This window comes from Myxocyprinus asiaticus, chromosome 50, assembly GCF_019703515.2.
Source record: "Myxocyprinus asiaticus isolate MX2 ecotype Aquarium Trade chromosome 50, UBuf_Myxa_2, whole genome shotgun sequence".
In the NCBI taxonomy this organism is placed as follows: Eukaryota; Metazoa; Chordata; class Actinopteri; order Cypriniformes; family Catostomidae; genus Myxocyprinus; species Myxocyprinus asiaticus.
The window spans coordinates 12,768,689-12,790,709 of NC_059393.1; the positions used below are offsets into that span (position 1 = coordinate 12,768,689).

At 37.1% G+C, this 22,021-nt stretch overlaps 1 protein-coding gene across 1 annotated transcript in view; it reads right to left on the reverse strand.

Moving 5' to 3' along the window:
• Positions 1-22,021, reverse strand: part of LOC127438889 (adhesion G-protein coupled receptor D2-like) — a 75,876-nt gene that overhangs the window by 44,176 nt on the left and 9,679 nt on the right. The window contains 3 exon segments of the mRNA XM_051694800.1: positions 18,935-19,055; positions 19,931-20,046; positions 20,226-20,341. Coding sequence (XP_051550760.1) covers positions 18,935-19,055; positions 19,931-20,046; positions 20,226-20,341 — 353 coding nt within the window.

The following is a 22,021-nucleotide window of genomic DNA, read 5'->3' on the forward strand; positions in this document are numbered from 1 at the left end:
AAATTTAATTCTAGAATTTAAATAAAAGGGCACTGGATATAATCTTGTGGGCACTGTGGCAATGCTAGATGTCACTTTTAATCAGTAGTCTGAATAAATGCAGTACATTCAATGGCCTCTTTCATGAAACACAAGAAGAACAAATAATTGTTCTTAAACCATTGTGTAAATTGTAGCATTAAACTGAATGGTTTTATGAACAACACCCACACAATAATTCCTTCATCTTGTGCTCATGAATGAGGCCTAATATATTATGTACCTGGTGTTGATTGTTCAACAAACAAATCACTGAAAGTTCCAAGGGACAAAAACTCTTTTTTCCCCTCATTGATTCATTTTTATAATTTAATAATTAAAACAAATTATCAAGAGTATTTATTACTTCTTACCCTAAGAATTAAATCATCATTAATTAATATGTATACCATAACTTGGTATTGTATGTATAAATAAGACTATAATAGAACATTAAAAACTATATTAGATATGTCAGACAATATAAAAAACAAAATAATTAATTACAAGGGCATTTTTTTGTCTCCACGTGTTGAATTTCGTGGGCATTATTGGCATTTTTGGTGGCATTTTTGCACCAAGCCCCTCAAAATTTTCTGACCTTGTGGGAAACTGTGAGATTAGAACTGGACAGTTCAGCTCTATATTTCAAATATTTTAAAAGATTTAAATGTTTAACTTTTTTTTTTTTTTTTTTACTTTAAAACAATAGTTTTCTTTATAAAAAATAAATAAAATAAAAAATATGGTATTTAATACTGCACTACAGTACCCACAACTCCTCTAAGGAATCAATACCCACTGACAGTAGGGGGTAAAAGATGCTGCACACATCCCATTGTTTTGTATTAGACTGTCAAATTCCAGTTTAGTTTTGCAAATGAATTATCATGTTTTTGATCATGGGCCTTATTTATGCTTAATCTTTTATTGTGTTAAGAACAAAGTGGGGAACACATCCCTTGTATATTATGAAAAATGATCAATTAGAATATAATTGAGTTAAAAATAAATGTTACCAAAACAATAATGATGGATTGTTTAAAAAAGTTAATTAATTAATGTCTGGCTAAAAACAAACACAGAAAAATGGAGCACATTCAAATGCATTGTGTTTCAAGAAAAAATAATTATTTCTTTTGAACTCTGCTCTAAAATGGTGAAAATGTATGCAAAGGGATTGGAATTTTGTATTGCTATACATCAAACAAAAAGCATAAATTATCTCCTAACAAAACTAATTAGGAAACTATTCTGTTGTTTAAAAACAGAATACAGTCGGAACTGGCAAATGTTGTGTTCTCAAAAACATGAGGCACCCCAGAGAATGTGATGCGGTTGAACGAATGCAAGTGTGATTTCATTCGAATAATCAGGGCACGTTTGCTCGAGACACGGCACCACTTCCTGATCTAATGCTTCCTTAAAACTCAAAGAGTTTGTCCAAATCACCTGACAGTAGTGGTACATACTGATGGAAGCTAGATCCAGAAGTCATTATTGGCCATATGCATTTCCACAAATAAAGGAATGAAGAAAAAAAGAAAGGAACTGAAAATGTTTTGCTGCGGTCACTCATCCTTACCCTCCTAAATCCAAGCACCGTTCTGTGTCAAACACAGAAAATTTCCTCTCAAACTTGTGGCCATACATCAGGGACAGGCATTTTGGACTGAACTGAGCGTGAATGCACTACTCTTCTGAGAAGAAAGGCCCTTGCTCCTCATTTCCTATGACAAGATACAGAAATTCACTTTGCTTTTCATTTAAGAGGCTTCACGTCCCGTTTATGGATGTCTGCCTTCGTGCTTTTACTTCCCCTTGCCAGCTGCCACGTAATAAATTATTATAAATTTTCACAGATGACCACCTCGTCTTTTTTATCCTTTGCTGGTCCCCTAATGCACAAAAAGTTAGGGAGCGAGCAGGTAAAATTTTCTTCGCAAAACCCTTTTTTTTTTTTTGTCTTTATTTATGACGTTGTCCTTGGTAAGGGAAATTTCAGTGTACTGAAATGAAAACTATGATTAAAGGGACACAGTGTATGGGCAGACGGAGAGAGAGGGAGAGAGAGAGGGGCAGCTCTCCATCTCTGAGCTATTATATATATATATATATATATATATATATATATATATATATATATATATATATATATATATATATATATATATATATATATATATATACAGTTGAAGTCAGAAGTTTACATACACCTTAGCCAAATACATTTAAACTCAGTTTTTCACAATTCCTGATATATAATCGTAGAAAACATTCCCTGTCTTAGGTCAGTTAGGATCGCTATTTTATTTTAAGAATGTGAAATGTCAGAATAATAGTAGAGAGAATTATTTATTTCAGCTTTTATTTCTTTCATCACATTCCAAGTGGGTCAGAAGTTTACATATACTTTGGTAGCATTGCCTTTAACTTGGGTCAAATGTTTTGGGTAGCCTTCCACAAGCTTCTTACAATAAGTTGCTGGAATTTTGGCCCATTCCTCCAGACAGAACTGGTGTAACTGAGTCAGGTTTGTTGGCCTCCTTGCTCGCACACGCTTTTTCAGTTCTGATTGAGGTTAGGGCTTTGTGATGCCCACTCCAATACCTTGACTTTGTTGTCCTTAAGCCATTTTGCCACAACTTTGGAGGTATGCTTGGGATCATTGTCCATTTGGAAGACCCATTTGCGACCGAGCTTTAACTTGATGGCTGATGTTTTGAGATGTTCAATATATCCACATAATTTTCCTTCCTCATGATGCCATCTATTTTGTGAAGTGCACCATTCCCTCCTGTAGCAAAGCACCCCCACAACATGACGCTGCCACCCCCATGCTTCACAGTTGGGATGGTGTTCTTCAGCTTGCAGGCCTCACCCTTTTTTCTCCAAACATAATGATGGTCATTATGGCCAAACAGTTCTATTTTTGTTTCATTAGACCAGAGGATATTTCTCAAAAAAGTAAAATCTTTGTTCCCATGTGCACTTGCAAACTGTAGTCTGGCTTTTTTATGGTGGTTTTGGAGCAGTGGCATCTTCCTTGCTGAGCAGCCTTTCAGGTTATGTCGATATAGGACTCGTTTTACTGTGGTTATAGATCCCTGTCTACCCGTTTCCTCCAGCATCTTCACAAGGTCCTTTGCTGTTGTTCTTGGATTGATTTGCACTTTTCGCACCAAACTACGTTCATCTCTAGGAGACAGAATGCGTCTCCTTCCTGAGCGGTATGATGGCTGTGTGGTCCCATGGTGTTTATACTTGCATACTATTGTTTGTACAGATGAACATGGTACATTCAGGCATTTGGAAATCCCTCCCAAGTATGAACCAGACTTGTGCAGGTCCACAATTTTTTTTCTAAGGTCTTGGCTGATTTCTTTTGACTTCCCCATGATGTCAAGCAAAGAGGCACTGAGTTACATCCACAGGAACACCTCCAATTCAGTACACCTCCTGTCAGAAGCTAATTGGCTTATTGTCTAAAGGCTTCACATCATTTTCTGGAATTTTCCAAGCTGCATAAAGGCACAGTTAACTTAGTGTATATAAACTTCTGACCCACTGGAATTGTGATATAGTCCATTAAAAAAAAAATAAAAAATAAAAAATATATATATATATATATATATATATATATATATATATATATATATATATATATATATATATATATATATATATATATTTGATGCTGAATGACACTCCTTCAGGAACAAATGGAGCTGTCGGGATGGAGGAATGGACTGACATCAACGGGAACTATTTGATTTTCTTAGTACAGCCCCATCTGGTATGCAACAAAATCCAAATTTTACCTTTACATAAGCAATCAAGAGGGAGGAAAAAGAGAGAAGAGAAAACCTCCATTCCATCTGATTTTGGTATGTTGTAATGAAAGGAAACAGTATCTATCTTGCCGACTAATTTATCCATGGAAAACACTTTTATAAAGCGAGCGCAGTTTGAGCGGGACCAGTCCTTTGCTGTTCAGGGTTGGAACCAATTTCTCAATTTAGTGAATAGCATAGAGGTACTTTGATGACGACATGAGGGGTATCAGGTGTGTGTGGTTTGCTGGTGATTTTACAGAGGAGTTGAAGGCTAGGTTGAGGTTACGCTCAGGGCAATCTTAAACAGAGGCAAGCTTAATTGGTGCAGCGCACATGCACCTACAAATGCACAATTACACCACTAAGCCAGAAAACTGTCAACATCTGCTTTGGGTGAAAGGACCCTTCAGACATTTATGTGCACGTGTGAGCAGAGCCTCTGGACTGTTAAAATGACATCAATGGAAATAAAAAAGCATAAGTAATAGTATGGAAAATTTGCCAAAATACTTAAATACTTGATGTTTCTTTGCCAATATATGAGAATATGAGTGTAGATTTAAAAAAAATAAAAAATACAACAAAGATACTAGCCTGCTTTGAGTGGTTGCTTATTGGCCTTTAGTCAAAATCCCACTGCTAAGTCTCTGTGATATTCTGGCCACTAATATGTCTTGGGTCCATTCAGTTAAGGCTACGTTCACATCGTAGCTGAATTTGGCCCAAAGCTGAATTTCTGCTAAAATACTATTTATTTATTCTTTTTAGTTATTTATTTTTTTGTTGGGGGGGGGGGAGTTTTGACTTGACATTTTTTTAATGTAGCTCATATCAGACACTGGTCTGAACAGCTGACTCGCCTAAACTGACTCTCATGCATGTAATACTCCCTGACAGTTTTGGGTAAGTTACTAAAAAACTGTAATTCACTACAAATTACTAACTTCTTTTCTAAAATTATAATCAGATTACTTTACTGATTACTTCAATGAAAAACGAATCACATTACTAATTACTTTACTTTTAAGTTACTTTCTAAAACAATTGTCACAACATTTGTTTTGTTTTTCCTCTGAACAAATTCAAAATAATGTATATTTTCTCCTTGTTCGCTTTCGCACACCCTTCAACTGTCACAGAAACGCAAACATACGTAGATATGAACATATGGATTCGCATTTTCACTTAGGGTTAGAGTTGTATTACGCTTGAATAATATTTTTTTCGAAACAAAAAAGTCATTACTTTAATTGAAAGTCAATAACTGTAATCTGATTACAAGGATTTAAAATGTAATGCATTACACTATTTTTTTGCCTAAAAGTAATTAGATTACAGTCATTACTTTTTAATCCATTTTCACCTAACACTGCTCCCTGAGCATGCATGTAACAAACCCTGGCATGTTCATCATTATAGCATCTATACATATGGTTTTAATTAATTATAATTAAAATTACAATTAGCTGTTTTTTTTCCATGGTTTATCTAATAATATATCAGCAAGTGATGAAGAAAGAAAGACTTCTTGATGGCTAATGAAGTATTTATTAGTCAACTGCAGTTGTATGGTGGAATAAAATTTACATCGAAGCTCAAGAAAGTACGTAAGGTCTACTTACAAGCAAAACACACCATTAAATCAAAAGGACAACAGGAAAAAACAGCATTGTTTCATCTATGTAAGGTAAGAAGCTTGCATTCGTGTTTTGATACAGTTTGAAAAAATCAACAGTGTTGTCTGTACGGGTGACATGAGTAAAGAGTACTGTTACATAAAGTTACACCTGTCCGGTCTCTTTTCATTGAATATTTTGTGTGAAATTCAAGTGAATCGCTAAACCCAGCTCTTAAAGCTTATTATTATTATTTTTTTTTCCTTAAAAAGGAACCGAATTTGTTAAAAAGAAAAAATATGACTAACAATTTCACATATTAAACCATAACAGGCATATATTAAGCAAATCAAGCACGCAAATTATGAATGTTGAGTTTTGTTGAGATTGAAATGTTTGACCTGGCTCACACTGAAGGCAAATTGGAAAAATCAGTTATGTACCCATGATATATCCACATATGAAAGTGGCCCATAACGGATTTGAAAATGTCAGGTTCAGTGCACTTGAGGCTGTTTACAGTGTCATTTAATTGACAGATCTGTGTCTCAAGTGAGTGAAAAAAAAAATTAAAAATAGATTCGGGCCACATTCAGCTGTAGTGTGAATGTAGCCTTTGAAAAGGAATAGCACACCTCTTCTCAAAAAGCCGTGTTATTTATGGTATCATTCATGTCCTTAAAAATGGTGTATGCCATTCATTGTATGGTGTATGGAGTTGTATGCCAAAGTATAATACTTCGGGTTAGGAGTTTGTTGAAATATCTAACACTAAGTATAAGCAAGAGTAATAGTGATGCTTGCCAAAGCAAGCACAACTGATAATATTGATTACTATTAACTGATTACTGTATACACACTATATATATTGCATGTGGATATGTACAAATAAAAATCTTTTACTGTGGAATGGATATGGATGGATACCAACTTTACATGAATTTAACATGGAAGATTTAGATAAATAAATACAAGATAAAGTAAAACCTAATGGTGAAGCTAACTGAGCACGCTTAAAGTGGCTGATAACATTTTAGTCAAGGTTAGCAAACAGACATGGTTAATGTTGTGCTTCTCTTCTGTAGCTAATAGAAAATAGAAAATAGGAATAGAAAATGTTCTGGCCACTCATTCCGACTTTAATCGTGGTAGGATTATGCACAGAAAACCCAAAGAAACGTCTCTTATTGTCAAACTAAAGTTGACGTATCAATCTGGGTAGGGTCAAGGGATCCAGGCTTTCTCTGTTTGTGTCAGGCAGAACCTCATGCATGTGGCAGTAATTACAGAAATAGGAGACAGAACAGGTTCCCAAAAGTTCTGGAAGAAACGGAGTAAAAGTGAGTGAGAAAAAAGTTTTTCGCGCTTTTCTAAGAGGCCTGCTAATGTCTCTGACGCCCCCCAGAAAAACAGTTTAATTAAGTTGTATACATAACGTTTACTTTAAGTGCCAGCAGTCTTTAAAATAAGGGCGAAATGTCAGGTTTTCGTCTCAACGGTGATGTACTGCAGAACCTACAAACTGGATCAAATTTGTCGACGTGTTCAGCTGTGCGGTGAGAATGTCAGAGAGCCTTCAAAACCAGGCAGAGTTTTGGAGTTTAAAGCATATACAGTACAAAAGATAGAATTTGCTAACTTTGAGGTCATTTCTGTTTGGAGAACTTGTCTTTGATTAACAAGTATTTTACTTCAGACAAGAACTGATGTTTTAAAATGTTCATGTCTAGTGTTATGCACTTTACACATGATGTATAATCTGTTTCTAATTTGAAATTTCCACCCTAGGAATGGACATTTAACATACATTGCCAAATACAAACAATGTGCACTTGCAATTACGTAATGGTTCGATTTAACCTCCGGACTATTTGACATATTTAATATCGGGTTAGAATTCGTAACAGTTACCTTTAAAATTACACCTGTCAATATGACAAAACGATTTCATCTGATCTATCAACATATACAAACTTTTCGAAAAGCAGCCAAACTTTTGCAGATTGCACATGCCTCACAGGACAATGCCTATACAGTTTTACAGTGTATTTTTGATGGCGCAGCCTGCACAGGGTGGTCCGACTCTCTGTTTGAATAAAGACTTCTATCGTACAGTCAGTTCAGAAAGTCCAGAGTGACATTTTTTTCTCCTTTAACAAACTCCTGGAAGGACAGGTTGAGGAAAGAACTCCAAAAGAGAGTGAAAGTATTATAAAAGGAGAAGCCAAAAAAAAAGATTTTTACATTTCTGAAGCCTGTGCCAAACTCACAACACAGTGCTTAGCTGTTGTGGGTGGTAACTAGGGATGGGAATCGTAAGTTATTTAACGATTCCGGTTCCTTATTGATTCCATTTTCGATTCTTTTAGTAGTGTATTTTTAAAGAATAAATATTTGGAAATAAGAAATGCACTGTATGCACTGATTCTTACTGATGATTATTTCATATATAGAACAGATTCTTGCAGACAGTGTGTTTACACAGAATGTACTATGTAGGATACTTTATTCATTCATTATTATCTCATAAAATATGAATAATTACAACAAAACTCATACTGTGTATATTTAACTTCACACTGTCATATGAACATCCAGTCATTATTCATGAATTAGGCATGGCAAAATGACTTACAGTTAGTAAGTCATTCGTTTAGGAGGTAAAGTAGCGTAGTACATTTTGCAGTGTAGATTCAAAAGAACCAGCTCATATTGAGTCATTTGTTCCGGAATTGGGCTCCACTGGGGAAAACCGGTTTTCGGTTCACAGCCCTAATGGTGGCCAGGACATTACTATGATGTTCTTAGTGGTTGTAAGCGCATGCCTATATGATGCAATTACTACAGTGTTCTAAATGGTTGCTAGTAGAGGTGGGGAAAAAAATTGATATTGTTATTTACATTTTTCCACATGAATTTTATGGTCATGGGAAAAAAAACGTTCTCTTAACCAAGTCAATCTAGTACTTAAACAACAGTCCAATAGATGGTGCAGTTATTATGCTCTTCAGACCACAACATGGAAAAGTTGTTGACAGCATGGATGCATCAGAGACTATTCAAAATTTGCCTTCCTCTTTCAAATCCAGAGTTTGGAGAGCATTTTGGCTTGTCCAGGGTTTTTCCTTCATTAAAAAAAAAAAAAATTATATTCATCTCACGGTTGGTGCTTTACATGCACTTAATATGCTGTGCGAGCCATCACAGACCCACTAGTGCGAGGAAACCGCTCTGCTGCATGCGCCAAAATAATGTATCAATAATGTTCTGTTAGAATGGTGTTAGATATTATAAAATAAACTGGACTTGTTTGCCTCAGATATTCATAAAGATTCCTTAAATCATTAAGAGCTTGATGAAAGAAAAACTGACTGTTATGGAGAAGGAAACAAACAATTTGAGGCATTATTCATATTCATAGAACAAACAGTGCAGGACGAATTACAATCCTAACTTTAGTACTTAGGGTTAGGGGTTTGTTTCAATCACTAACCTTTTAGTATGAGCAATAGTAATTGTGATGCTGGCTTTAGAAAGCACCAGGCAGAATGAGTGTAGATAATGCCCTCTTGAGGCAGGGAGGAGCTGAATAAGAGAGAGAGAAAGAGCAAGAGAGGGCTAAAGGGATATCCAAAGGCCACCAAGCCCTGAGAAGACAAGGCAGAGAGAGGCTGAGGTAGTGCGAGGCAGTCAGGGGAGGCGGGGAGAGTTATTAACTTAGCCCTGAAAGCCCTTCTTAATACAGGGTCCAGTGGTGATAGCTAACAGAGCCTGGCAGAGGTGACAGCTCGTGGACCTGCTTGAGGAAATCCAATTGAGAAGCAGCCAAGAGGAACAACAAGCACAAAACAGATGTTCCCTGCTATAGCAGAGCGCAACCGTGTATACATCAGAAACACCCTCTCTTCTCTCAAATTGGATGCAGAAAAAAATAACAACTGTGATCATTATAACATTCACATTTGGATGCCTTTGCAGCAGTCTTTTTGAAAGTCAAGCCACTACACTATCCAAAGGTTTAATATCTTGTTATTCGCTGAAAGTTGTATTTGTAGGTTAGTCATCACAAGATCCGCATATTTATCTTGTGCGGGTGGCGAATTATAGTAAAATAAAAATGTATAAAAATGTGGTATTATTCTATTTTAGAGGACATTTTCATAAGCAAAGCCCCAAAGGCCAAACTACATATTGTGAGCAATTGCAATGGAATGGACATGACGAAAAGAGATAAAAAATAAAATAGATGAAAAGATTTTATGAACAAATGACTCCATTGATTCTTTAATGAAGTTATCCATTTCAATCTCGCTGACTATTTGACAACGTGTAGTTAAACATACACATTCACAAAGAGTTTTGTAGTAATAAATGGTGTTTTTTTATTATAATAATAATTAAAAGAAACATTAAAATGTGAACAAAAAATAGCATTGTTTTGTGTGGTATGTAGTTAGGGTCAAATATTGGGGGGTATAGAACTCTGTTGGAAACACTGAATAAAAAGTGAATGATTGATGCCAGATTGCCAAAATGCCTTAAAAATGTTCTAACACAAAATTGTACCATCAAAGCATTACATAATGAGACACTGTGTATTTCACTGTTCTCTTGTTTTGTGTATTCAAGACACTAAGAATCCACAAAGTAACTAAATATCAAAAGCTCATGGCACACATGTAGGAAGAAGAGAGGGAGAGAATGAATGGTAAACAAACTCGCGTTTAAACAAGACAATTTCACATTGCATACTTAAAAGGGCCAAGTCAAACATCCTTGCAGAAAATTGATACAAACTCTTAACACATGGGTCAAGCCACACACTTTGAACAGGAGGGGAAAAGGGGGCCCCATGTGCCAAAAAAATGTTTAATTAAAAATACTTAAGGATCCAAAAGACATTTCTGAGTGCCCCTTCTGTCAAAATGCATGAGAGCACCCTGCCAATCTCAGACAAATTCTAATTACATACTTTCCACAGAAAGCAACACAAATGTCAGGCTTCACACAGGCTAAGACAGAACAGCTGGGAATGGGGATCTGCTTGAACTCAGAACTCTCAGAGTTGGCCTCTTCAGACGCACACAGAAAAACTGTTCCCGCTCATTTCATTGGTTATTATCACACACCTACAATCATGCTTTTGATGGGAAGATTTGACAATACACAAGGGCATTTCTTGATGCACTTTACATTTAATAGCAAATGTAAGCTTTCAAGGATATTTGATGCTAAGGGGAGAATTCACTAAGAATGAATTGTGTGTTTATTTGCATATGGTGTCCATGCTGGTTTAGCGCCCAATTCACTAAAGAAAATGAGGCAACGGTGCAAACATGGCCACAAAAACTGTGCTGAATGCAATTTGCACAGCGCAGTTCCGATCTCGTGGTCCAATTCTGAGCGCTATATGATGGAAGATGCAGCAGACCACCTCAATATTGCTGACTTTGACGAGACTGTACAGAATCACTCCACTAATGTGATCCAGACACCTGAATTGTCTCTTTAACATGCCGAAAGTGCACCTGACTACAGTACAATGCACATCTGGATAAATGCCAGGTTATGATGTGCTTCTTCATCATTTTTTGCATTTCTACTGCCATGATCAACAGAAATGCATACAAGTTTCTCTTTTTAATAAAATTCAGTTTACCGTCTGCTTTCCTCGGGCGGTAATAACGCAATGTTCATGTAATGATGAATAAAGCATAATCTATAGTACAAAGAATTTACAAAAGTGAAAAAGTAGTGCAACTGTTCAGTGGATTCCCCAGTAAATCTATTTTTTCTACTTTATAAATAACAGATATTATACTGCAACAGTGTGTAACAGGCTTGTGTATGTATACGGTAACATGTACATTTAACCCAATAAATTAAGCGTTAAGTATGGACAAGATTTGATTTGCAAATGGTAGAAATATATGCAAAGTAGGCCTCTTGCACAATAAAAATGTACAGCCGAAAGAGACCACATTTTGGATATCCACATCAAACTCTCCTTGGGCTGCTGTTAATTGTCTAATGTCTAAAAATCTAGAAGCAGTGTTTGTTATAAAGAGGGAAAAAAAGTGGCTGGGAATTGTCTTTTTCTTTTTCTCTCTTCAGATTTGAGTGGGCTTGGGGTTAATGACATATGCCCGAGTCGTGCCACATGCAGTTAAGGCACTTTACACCAACAGCATCAATCCTTATCCAGCAATACACGGCATGAACGTCACATGCGTTTACAGCTGACCACGGCTCACAGGAGTCCTAAGTGAAAACGAATGGTAGTTCATCGATGTGAGCACTTCATTCGTCTTTATTTTCCAGTCTCTTTGTCTCTTTTGGAGTCTGTGTTTTTGCATCCTGTCTCTTCACTCCCTTGGATCACTTTAGCTAGACACTTATATTAAACATCCTTCCTCAATTTACTCAAGAATATTATTACATAACATTTACATAGACTGAAATTAAAGCCTTTTTGGTGTGACTGAACAAACAGACTTGATCACCAAAAATTTTTAAATTGCTAGCAAACGGAATGAGCCACAGTTAAAAGTCTCTAGTAGCGCAATGCACCACTTGCCACTTTTTCACAGCCTAATGAGTCGAGCTGAGACAAACTTTGACGTCCTTCAAGCATTAGGGTGGTTTTCGGCCTGAACTAGGCCCAACTCAAAGGCAGATGATTGGCACATGCTTTGACTTAATGATGATAATTACTTAGAAAAACAAAGCAGGAGACCACATCTGCACAGTGTAAAAAGCCCAACTCCGCACCCAAGTGCCGAGCTGTCAACCGCCCTGTGCTTTTTCCCACTTAGGGTGGATAACTCCTAACACAACCCATGGCCCTCCCCGTGTTCCCATGCCAACCAAACCGACAAGAACCAGATTAATAAGAATCAACATATCCTTGTCAACAGTCGTTAGGGGCCAGGCGGTGCAACGGGTGGGAGGAAATGACATGGGAGAGGAGCGGCAGCTTTTTCAGCTCTGTGACAGCTCCGCCACACAGGAAGGGCAACAGGCCAAGAGGGCTGAAATGTATCTGTAAACTACTCTCCCTTTTTTGACAAGTTTTTTCTTCTCCTTTCATTCCTTGTTTACACTATACTGCACCAGATGAAACATATTTGGGATTCCCTTCAGTTGATAAACAAATCTTAACACAGACCTTTGGTTTGAACAGAATGTTGCTAATTTGCTAAATCTGCTCTAGAACACGTTGGTACGCACACTCTACTCTTTCGAGTTCAACAGCTACATTTTAAGACAAACCTAACTATCAAAATTGTTCCTTCCAGTCCACAACAAGCATGCCCCACAATTAGGATTTCTTTTAGAGGATATAATGATATAAAAATAGCACTCGCATGAATAATACATACTGTGTTTATTTTGGATTTCATTTCCATGCAGCATACGAATTGCTCACTCGTAAATTGGCATCAGCGTTTGACAGCTTTTATGGAAAGAGAGAACAAGAGGCTGAGATTTCTCTTGCCCAGGCTGACCCAGTTCTTGTTAATTATCAGCAAAGTATACATCAAAGCCAACCAAACAGTCTGCAGCACAGATTAAAACAGATTAAAATATTTTTTATGTTACGAGATCCCTGAAAACCACTCCCTCCTCCCTGCCGTCTGAACCGCCCACTCCATAAACTCATATAAATTGAAGATGGCTAAATTACACATGAAACGGCCATTGTTTCAGTGTAGGTAATTTGGGTGTAGTTCCTGACACCAGGCGGGGTAAGGTTGAACTTGTGAGGGCCATGTTGTTGTAAGAGGGGTTTGTAAGGTCGTCCCCAGCAGGTCATGTGATCCTCAATCTCCTGCCAGGGTAGCCGAGTGATTTGCTTTCCTATGACATAAACTATTACTACACACAGTCGACTGGTAATTATAAAGCAAATAAATGCGGGTGGGTGCCAAACGCGACAGGGTCTTTTTGTGGTATGCGCTAGCTGTGGAATTCCCTTTGCTCTTGACAGGAAACGTGTTATTCGCAATGATTATTTGTTGCTTTCTGGCCATATTGCAGTGTTGATTTGCTATTTTCTTATTGTGGTTTTCACATTTGAGAGAGCTGAATTTCACATTTCAATACCAGATATCTAAGCATTTTGTCAGTGATGTCTTTTTATTTATTCACGTTTGAACAACATAGCAAGCCAGAGGGCACTAAATTCAAAGAAGAAAGAGCATACATTTGATAAATATATAAATGTGATTTAATTGCTTGATATTTTTATTTTATTTTATTTATCAGAGGCTGAACATCGTACTAAAAGGCATATGAATCCCCAAGTTTCATAGTCTATTTCTGATTGACTAAAGCCCACTTATATAAGCAACAGTTTATATGGTTGATATATCAATATACACATTTTAATGGAAAATGTGATTTGAAAACCTTTGAATTTTTTTATTTTTATTATTTAAAACAATTTCCAAAATAATGGTAGACCTGTCATGTCCACTGCAATTAAACAACTTAAATAAGTATATTATATATATTATTTTATTTTATAAATTTTTTTAATTAGTTGTCTATTTTATGAGGGGAATTTTTAACCAAGGGAAAAATTAGGTTTCTCTCATTTGAGTTGAAAACGTATTTATGTTTGTGGATTTTGCCTTCCATTGGATACTGGAAACCTTTTTGGTGACTATATACTACATATAAATGCATAGTTGACAAAGGAGTTATTTGATAGCTCCTGAGATAATTTACTCCGTGCGATCGCTTCTCACTCTGCGTTGACACATTATATACAGTATATCGCCCACATCTAGGTGCACCTATTAAAACATAAAGCTTTGTTTTTACTAATTACCAATCCACAAGCAGGATATCTGTGTGTATCTGCATTAAACAGAATATTGAGAGTGGATGTTTTCCATCTTAAACAATTCCACATGAAAAACATTTCCCTTACCAGGGGTTTGGGGAATGGCTGACCATGGAGGCCAGAGGGAGTAAGGGAGGAGAGAGCGACGAGCGGGACACCTGTCTAGACTGAGGGATTCCTGTGCTGTTTTTCAAATATGATATCTTGAGAAATGGAAGGAAATGAAATGAAAACATAGAAAGTATGATATCTAAAACTTCGATTTGCACAAAATAATGCATGGTGCGCTTGATTTTACCATCAGCAATATACTAGGGTCAGAATTATGTAAAACTTGTACAAGGAAAAAGTAAAAAAAAAAAAAAAAAAATGTGTTGTCTTATTACATTTCTTAAGCTAATATGATTATTTTAGAAGTCAAAACGTCATCTTTAGATCATTTCACATTTTTATTTGTTTGATTTTTTTAAGGCTCCACTTTACTACAACACCCAAAAAAGTTTGTGACCCCAAACCCCCTTTACACTCTCTATCCTCAAAGTTATTGATAGAGGGAAATTATGAGTGTATAATGCAATGGACAATGCATGGTGGAGGGTCTATTATATACCGGTTATGGATAGCACTGAGCTTTTGAATGACATTGTACTGAGATTGGATGACGGAGGGCCGTGAGATTTATGGCCAAATGAAGCAAATCCACTTCCCCCCGTCCCCACAGAAAGCTATTTATTTTCAGCCTGACAGAGGAGCACATAACTGTATTTACGGTTCATGAGTTTGTAATTAAAACTGAAATAAGACAGAATTAATCTGCAGTTGTTGAATGTCTGAATGGCGTAATGTTTCCTTTGCATTGTAATGTTACTCGCCAAATCAAATAGTCTAATAATGTAAATATGTCATCTGTTATTTGTGGGTGGCCCAGACATGGGTTTGTTTTGAACAGAACTTTGCCTATAAGTCACGATCTGCATTAGATTGTTCAAAATGTAACTCTCTAATTAGCTATAATATAGCTAACGTTCCGAAATACTTATCATTTAAGATAGATGTTAAAAAGTTAAATAATCAGCCATTTATTAAATATGCAAATAATGCTAATTTCTGCTTATTGTAGTAAATAAAAAGATTTGGTTGTCATATTGGTTCCCTCGCTCAAACAGGTTTGTCAGGCAACCAACAGGAAGCGTGGCTGATGAAAAGGGCTTGTCAACATTATTCCTTTTATTGATTTAACAATAAAGTCTTGTGGCTTAAGGTTTATGTTGTTATTGCTGCCTATTGAAAATACAATGAAACATGGAAGGGAAAAACATAAGGCCATCTAGAACTTGGAATGCCCTCTGGCTAAAGGGTTGCTGTCATATTCTTCAAATTTTCAAGGGCGTTCTTTAGAAAGCAACATTGCCGACGAAATTATGAACATATCCTCAAACAAAACAACTTCAGATGGTAGAATGTTTCATTTACCACCCCATGTGGTCTGCATTCATATAAGCGCATGTTGCCTCTGTTTTCTTTAAAAGCCATGGGCCGCACCGAAGTATTTAAGAGCTTACAACATCTATATGAAGCACATAAACACAAGGTCTGCGGCATTGAATGACTCAAGCACCCTGGATAATTGACGGTATGTTCTCAATGCACGTAAAAGCAAGCATATGGATTGAAATCTAAATTATTTGACATAAAAACATTAATTGCCAAGAGGCTTGAGGAGTGGCGAGGGAATCGTCAATGACTTCGTAAACTTTCAAAGAAGTTTGTTGTTTCATATCTGCCGGAGTGTATGGTTATTCTAACAAGGTTGAATTTATAGTGCAGTTGGGTAAAATGCATAGCTTTATTGTCATTGTTAGGTTCATAGCTCTTGAGACCTGAGCCGCTTTCATGGATAAAAAAAGGAGTCGTCGGCAAACAAAGGCGTGGAATTTAGTGAGAACACAGTTCAATCAGTTTGGTCTTTTTTTGACTGCCACATTCGAAAAGGAAGAGGCTGGCAAAATATCTGAGCGGTGAAACGATTACACAGAGGACTGCGGTGATTTCCTGTGTATTCTGCATCTCCCAAAAAAATCTGACTCATTTTCTCTTTTGACTGATTTTGAGCCAAAATGTTATAAGTAACATTTTAGTAGTAGTCTTCTTTATTTTTCACAAAAAAGCTAAACTCACATAAATAACAGTTTTAATTGTTTGGTCACCATTACTATCAAAAATTGACATCAAAATTAGTCTTTTTGTACTCCTAAAAAAAGTGTGTTAAATAGTTCCCAATTATGTATCCAATTTGTCATTTGTGCAAAATTACGGATTAATGTAATCATTTATTCAGAAAAAAAGTTTATTATATTTTAGTGTACAATATATATTACTATATACTAATGATAGATTATTATAGATATATCTGTCTTGGAATTATTCTGTAATACTTTACAATAAGGTTAAATTTGTTAACATCGTTTACTGCATTAATTATCATGAACAAACAATGCATATAACTTGTACAGCACTTATTAATGTTAGCTGATGTTAATTTCAACATGTTTAAAATTTAAAGTTGTCTATGTTAACATTAGCTAATGCATTATGAATTAAAAACACATATAAATGAATCAACTTTTTCATAAATGAACATTTATTCTATAAACTACATACTGTCCTATATGTTGTATACTCTGTCTTATGTACTCCTTCTAAATGTTTATATTACAAGAAATAAACTAGAAATTCAACATTCTAAAACAACCATTACTGGATTAATGTAAAAAACTATGTTGCGCTGTAGTAGCTTCTAGTGAAAAAGGATACAAATCAGAAACTTGTTTAAATACTACATTACATGAAGTATGTATGTACACAAAAATATACGTTGTAATTAGCAATCCAAAAGTTTTAGCTCAAAACGTACTGTCTGAAACAGAGTCGGCTTTGTAAAACTCAGTGTATGGAAACCTTAAAAAAAAAAAAAAAAAAAAAAACAGCTGGGAAAGGGGTCCTTTTTTAGAGAAATGTATATTAAAACATGGATTTTAATCGACTGAGTTATATTTATATAATTAATTAAAGAATAATTATCATGTAAACTAGGTAAACAACATGAATTGCCACATCTGTGACAATTTCACTGTAGGACATATAAACACAGAGAGTTCATTTCTTAAAGAGCTTCGACACACAAAGTTTCCCTGAAGACACCAGGAAGCATAACATGAAGAAAAAGACATGCTTGTTGGACCTCAAAGAGTTTTACATCTCTTTAATGTTAAACTTGTTCTATGGCATATAGATATGGCCTCAACAATCACAACAAAAGAAACAAGAAAAATGAAAACAAGCAAACCAATAAAACTGTGACTTAGTTTCAAAAAAGGACTACATCAATTATCACTGTGCCGAGAAATTTTTTAATTAGCGTGTAAAATGAACTATTTATAGTGTGGTTTAATGATGTGAGTCAGGCTAAATCTCTATTGATTTTCTTGTGATATATACAGCTCTATTACAGAAACAACTGATTAAGGAGCTGTACAGATTGCGAACACAATATTCAAACAGCTCGAGCTTGTAACACATAAAGAATGACACACTTTTCTTTCTTTGATCCAAATTTTCACACTGATGTTTTGTGTGATGCTCTTAAATCTATCAAACATGTGAAATGTGAAATAAGATAGTTTTGATTACTGGAAATACCATCCAAGATTACCACCCTCAATTTCAGGTGTGTAAATCATAGAAAAACAGTATATTAAAGATGCTGAGTGAATCAGCAAAAAGTTGAAAAAAAAATATATATATTTCTAATTTTAAAAAAAAGTGTTTTGAAAGCTGAGGTACAAGTTTTCAACAAGGCAACAGAATATTAAAGATTAATAAAGATGACATATAAGATAAGGACTTGTAGATTTAATACATTTACAATAAATATAATACATCTGTTAATTGCATTATTTTGTATATTTTGATTTTGCACCTGCTGAAACGTTGTACTAAGAATCTAAAATTGTAAATGATAAGTATCTGAATAATTAATAATAATAATTTGAAATATTATTGAATTTAAAAAAATTAAATATATGACCAATTTTTATATATATATAAATATTACTTAATTAAATTAATCATATAATATAAATTACATGATTATTATTTTTTATTATTTTTATTTATTTTTACATTTGTTATTTATTTATGATAATGTATTATTTATTTGTAAATGTAGAAATTATTACATATATTTACACTCATACAGTTACAAAGAGCAGATTTAAACAGCTTTTAAACAGCTTTAGGAAGAATTTCATCACCATTTGTAATGAATTAATGGGGAAAAAGAAATAACAGTGAAAAACAGTTAGGAAAAAAGTGTCTTTTGCCAAAAATAATTTAACCCAGATTCTGACATGTAAGAGCAATACTGGAAAATGACTAACACAGAAAAACTTATCATTACCGAATTGTACAAATGCAGAAACGAGATAATGAAGCCTGAAGGAAAGAGATCTGACACTCCGACAGTAACATGAAAATCTGATGTTTTGTAAGAGTCATGTTTACCAGAACTTTGAGAGAGAGAGAGAGAGAGAGAGAGAGAGAGAGGCTCTTACTTGCAATGAGTTGAGGAGGCAGAAGATGTAAACTATAGCTAAGGAGAATGGCACCAGAACTCCACAAAGCCAGGTCAGGCCCAGAATTGGTAACAAAACCAGCACAGCTTTTACTGCCGCCCTGAGAAACACAAACACACAATCAGTCCAGAAAGATCTGATACAGCAAACAGATTCTTTTCTTACAAGCATGCATATACATGGTTGCATACATCCACACACACCGCAAATATGGTGGAAAATTTTGTTGCACATATTCTGGCTGCTCTCGTTGACCTTTACACTATAGATGACAGATTCCGGGGGTCATTCCCAGCACAACAGGAGCTGCTGCTTATTCTCACATTGTGACAATTTCCATGCTAAATCGCTTTTAATTCTGTTTAGTATAAAATTACCTCCCCATTCAGGTAACCGCTAAAGCGAACCAGCTGCAATCCAAATCGGCCGCTGCCAAGCGGAGGAAGCATGTGTTTGATTTTCCTTGGCGGACTCCCTGCTTGACCACCGGCTTTCAAGAGTCACATTGATATTTCTTACACACAGGGGCCTTCTGAGAATCCTACCTCGACGACTGATGCCGGAGGTCTAGACGTGTCAACGGCATTTCAAATCGAAACGCTGGGTAAATGTGGCAGCATAATTTGCACTGTGGTTATTTATGGTTTTAAGGAGAAGCTGAAATATCTATAAATATATTTTGAAAACAGGATAAACCTGGATTCCCACAGTGATGGTCTGAAAGTTTCCGCAAAAAAGACCACACAAACAAAAGCAAAACATATTTTGACGTTAAAAGAGGTTATAATGTACAAATAAATCACTATATTAAAAAGCCAAAATTACTGAGGATCATTCAAACCACCAATCGTGAGCACAGCTGTGAAAGGGTGCCTCCATGTGGCAGCCCAAAAGACAAACAACTCGAGAATGAGAGTGCTGAAGGATGAGCTAATGAGAATAGGACTGTATGAGCGCATGAGAGAGATGTCCTACCATATCTGCTCAGAGACTTGTTCCTCTGGGCTGCTGTTCAGGGTCATCATCAAAGATCTTCTCTTGGCCGTGGCGATGGTGTTGACCACCACAGGGGTCAGAATCATGATATTCACCTGGAACACGCATGCTCAGTTCACTCAATTGTTGCATCATAGTGGATAAAATAATGAAGACACATTGGATTAAGCTCCATATTTTGAATACTAGGTTTTTGAAAAAGAGCAGTACAGGTATGTAATAGAAAATTCTAGAAAAACAGTTGCATAATAAAGAGAGAGGCATATACACAAACCATAATGATGAAGATAACGGGGCCGGCGTACTGAACGCTGAGCCAACAGTGTCCGTCTGCGTGATATTTCCCAGAAGCAGAGGCCAGCGTGATGGTGACTATGAGCACAGGCAGACGTTTTACAGAAAAGACAATTCTCTTTACAGATGTGTTGATTTAATGATTTAATGACAATATATGGACACTTAAGCTTTGCTATCTTCACTTCCCTATCTGTCACTCACTCGACGTTGTGTCGATGTAGTTACTCTAGGGGTCACCCTTGGGAGCCCCGAACACCTCTGCTTTTTGAAAAAAGGCCAATGGGAATTGGCGAGTGGAATTTGCATGCCGCTCCCCCGGACATACGGGTATAAAAGGAGCTGGTTTGCAACCACTCATTCAGATTTTCTCTTCGGAGCCGAGCGGTTATCGAGCTGAATTACTCTGCCGATCCATTCACCTTGAAAAGCTGTTGGATTTATGGCGCATTACAGCGGCTTCTCCCCCTCTTGCACTGGTGAAGTGCAGAGAAAGCCCCTAGGCGCTTCAGCAGCTAAAAGAGTATATTCTTCCTATTAAAAGAGTATATATTCCCTTCTTAAAAGAGTGGCATTAACAGAGAGTGTCTTTTTAAAGATGCCTCTCCATTTGTGTATTTCCTGGTTGCGGTCGTTACCTCTCCACTTCCGATGGCCACGATTGCGGTCTTACGTGCTAGGGCGCTGCCCATGCAGAGACAGCGTTCGTGGACGGGTCATGTTCTCACTGCGAGAGCTTCGGCACTGTCTTCAGACTCGAGTCCCGAGATGGGCATAGTGCCACGGGACACATCGCTTGGTCATCACGCCGATCTGTCACCGCCTCTTCAGCCCTTGGACCGACCTTGCATTTCTATGGGCAGGGGTTCCCCTAGAGCAGGTCTCCAGGTGCGTCGTGGTTATGACGGACGCCTCCAAGACGGGCTGGGGCGCCGTATTCAACGGGCACACAGCCACCGGCTCCTGGACTGACCCGCGGCTGCGTTGGCACATCAACTGCCTCGAGTTGTTGGCAGTACTGCTCACCCTGCGGAGGTTCCGGCCGTTGATCCAGGGCAAGCACGTGTTGGTCCGGACGGACAACACGGTGACGGTAGCGTATATCAACCTTCAAGGCGGTCTACGCTCCCGTTGCATGTCACAACTCACCTGCCGTCTCCTCTTCTGGAGTCAGCAGCGCCTCAAGTCGCTATGAGCCACTCACATCCCGGGCGACCTCAACAACGCAGCGGACACTCAGGGGAAAGTGGAGACTCCACCCCCAGTTGGTCCAGCTGATTTGGAGTCGATTCGGTCAAGCACAGGTAGACCTGTGTGCTTCCCTGGAAACCTCCCACAGGAGGAGGCAGACCCAGCTTTGGTGTTGCTATGTCCGGTGCTTGCTTTTCACATCTATTTGGATCGCACGCAGAGCTTTAGAAGCTCCGAGTAGCTCTTTGTCTGCTTTGGTGGACAGCGGAAAGGAAGTACTGTCTCCATACAGAGGATCACCCACTGGGTCATTGACGCCATCATGATGGCATATCACGCTCAGGACGTGCCGCCCCCCATGGCGCTATGAGCCCATTCTACTAGGAGTGTAGTGGCCTCCTGGGCCCTGACCAGTGGCGCCTCTTTGGCAGACATCTGCAGAGCAGAGGGCTGGGCAACACCCAACACCTTTGTGAGGTTCTATAATCTCAGTTTCGTCCCGTGTGTTGTCAGGTCCAAACAGGTAAGTTCCAGGACAGCTGGCCAATTCCACTCTTTTTGGGGAGAAAAAAGAGGAAAAGAGGC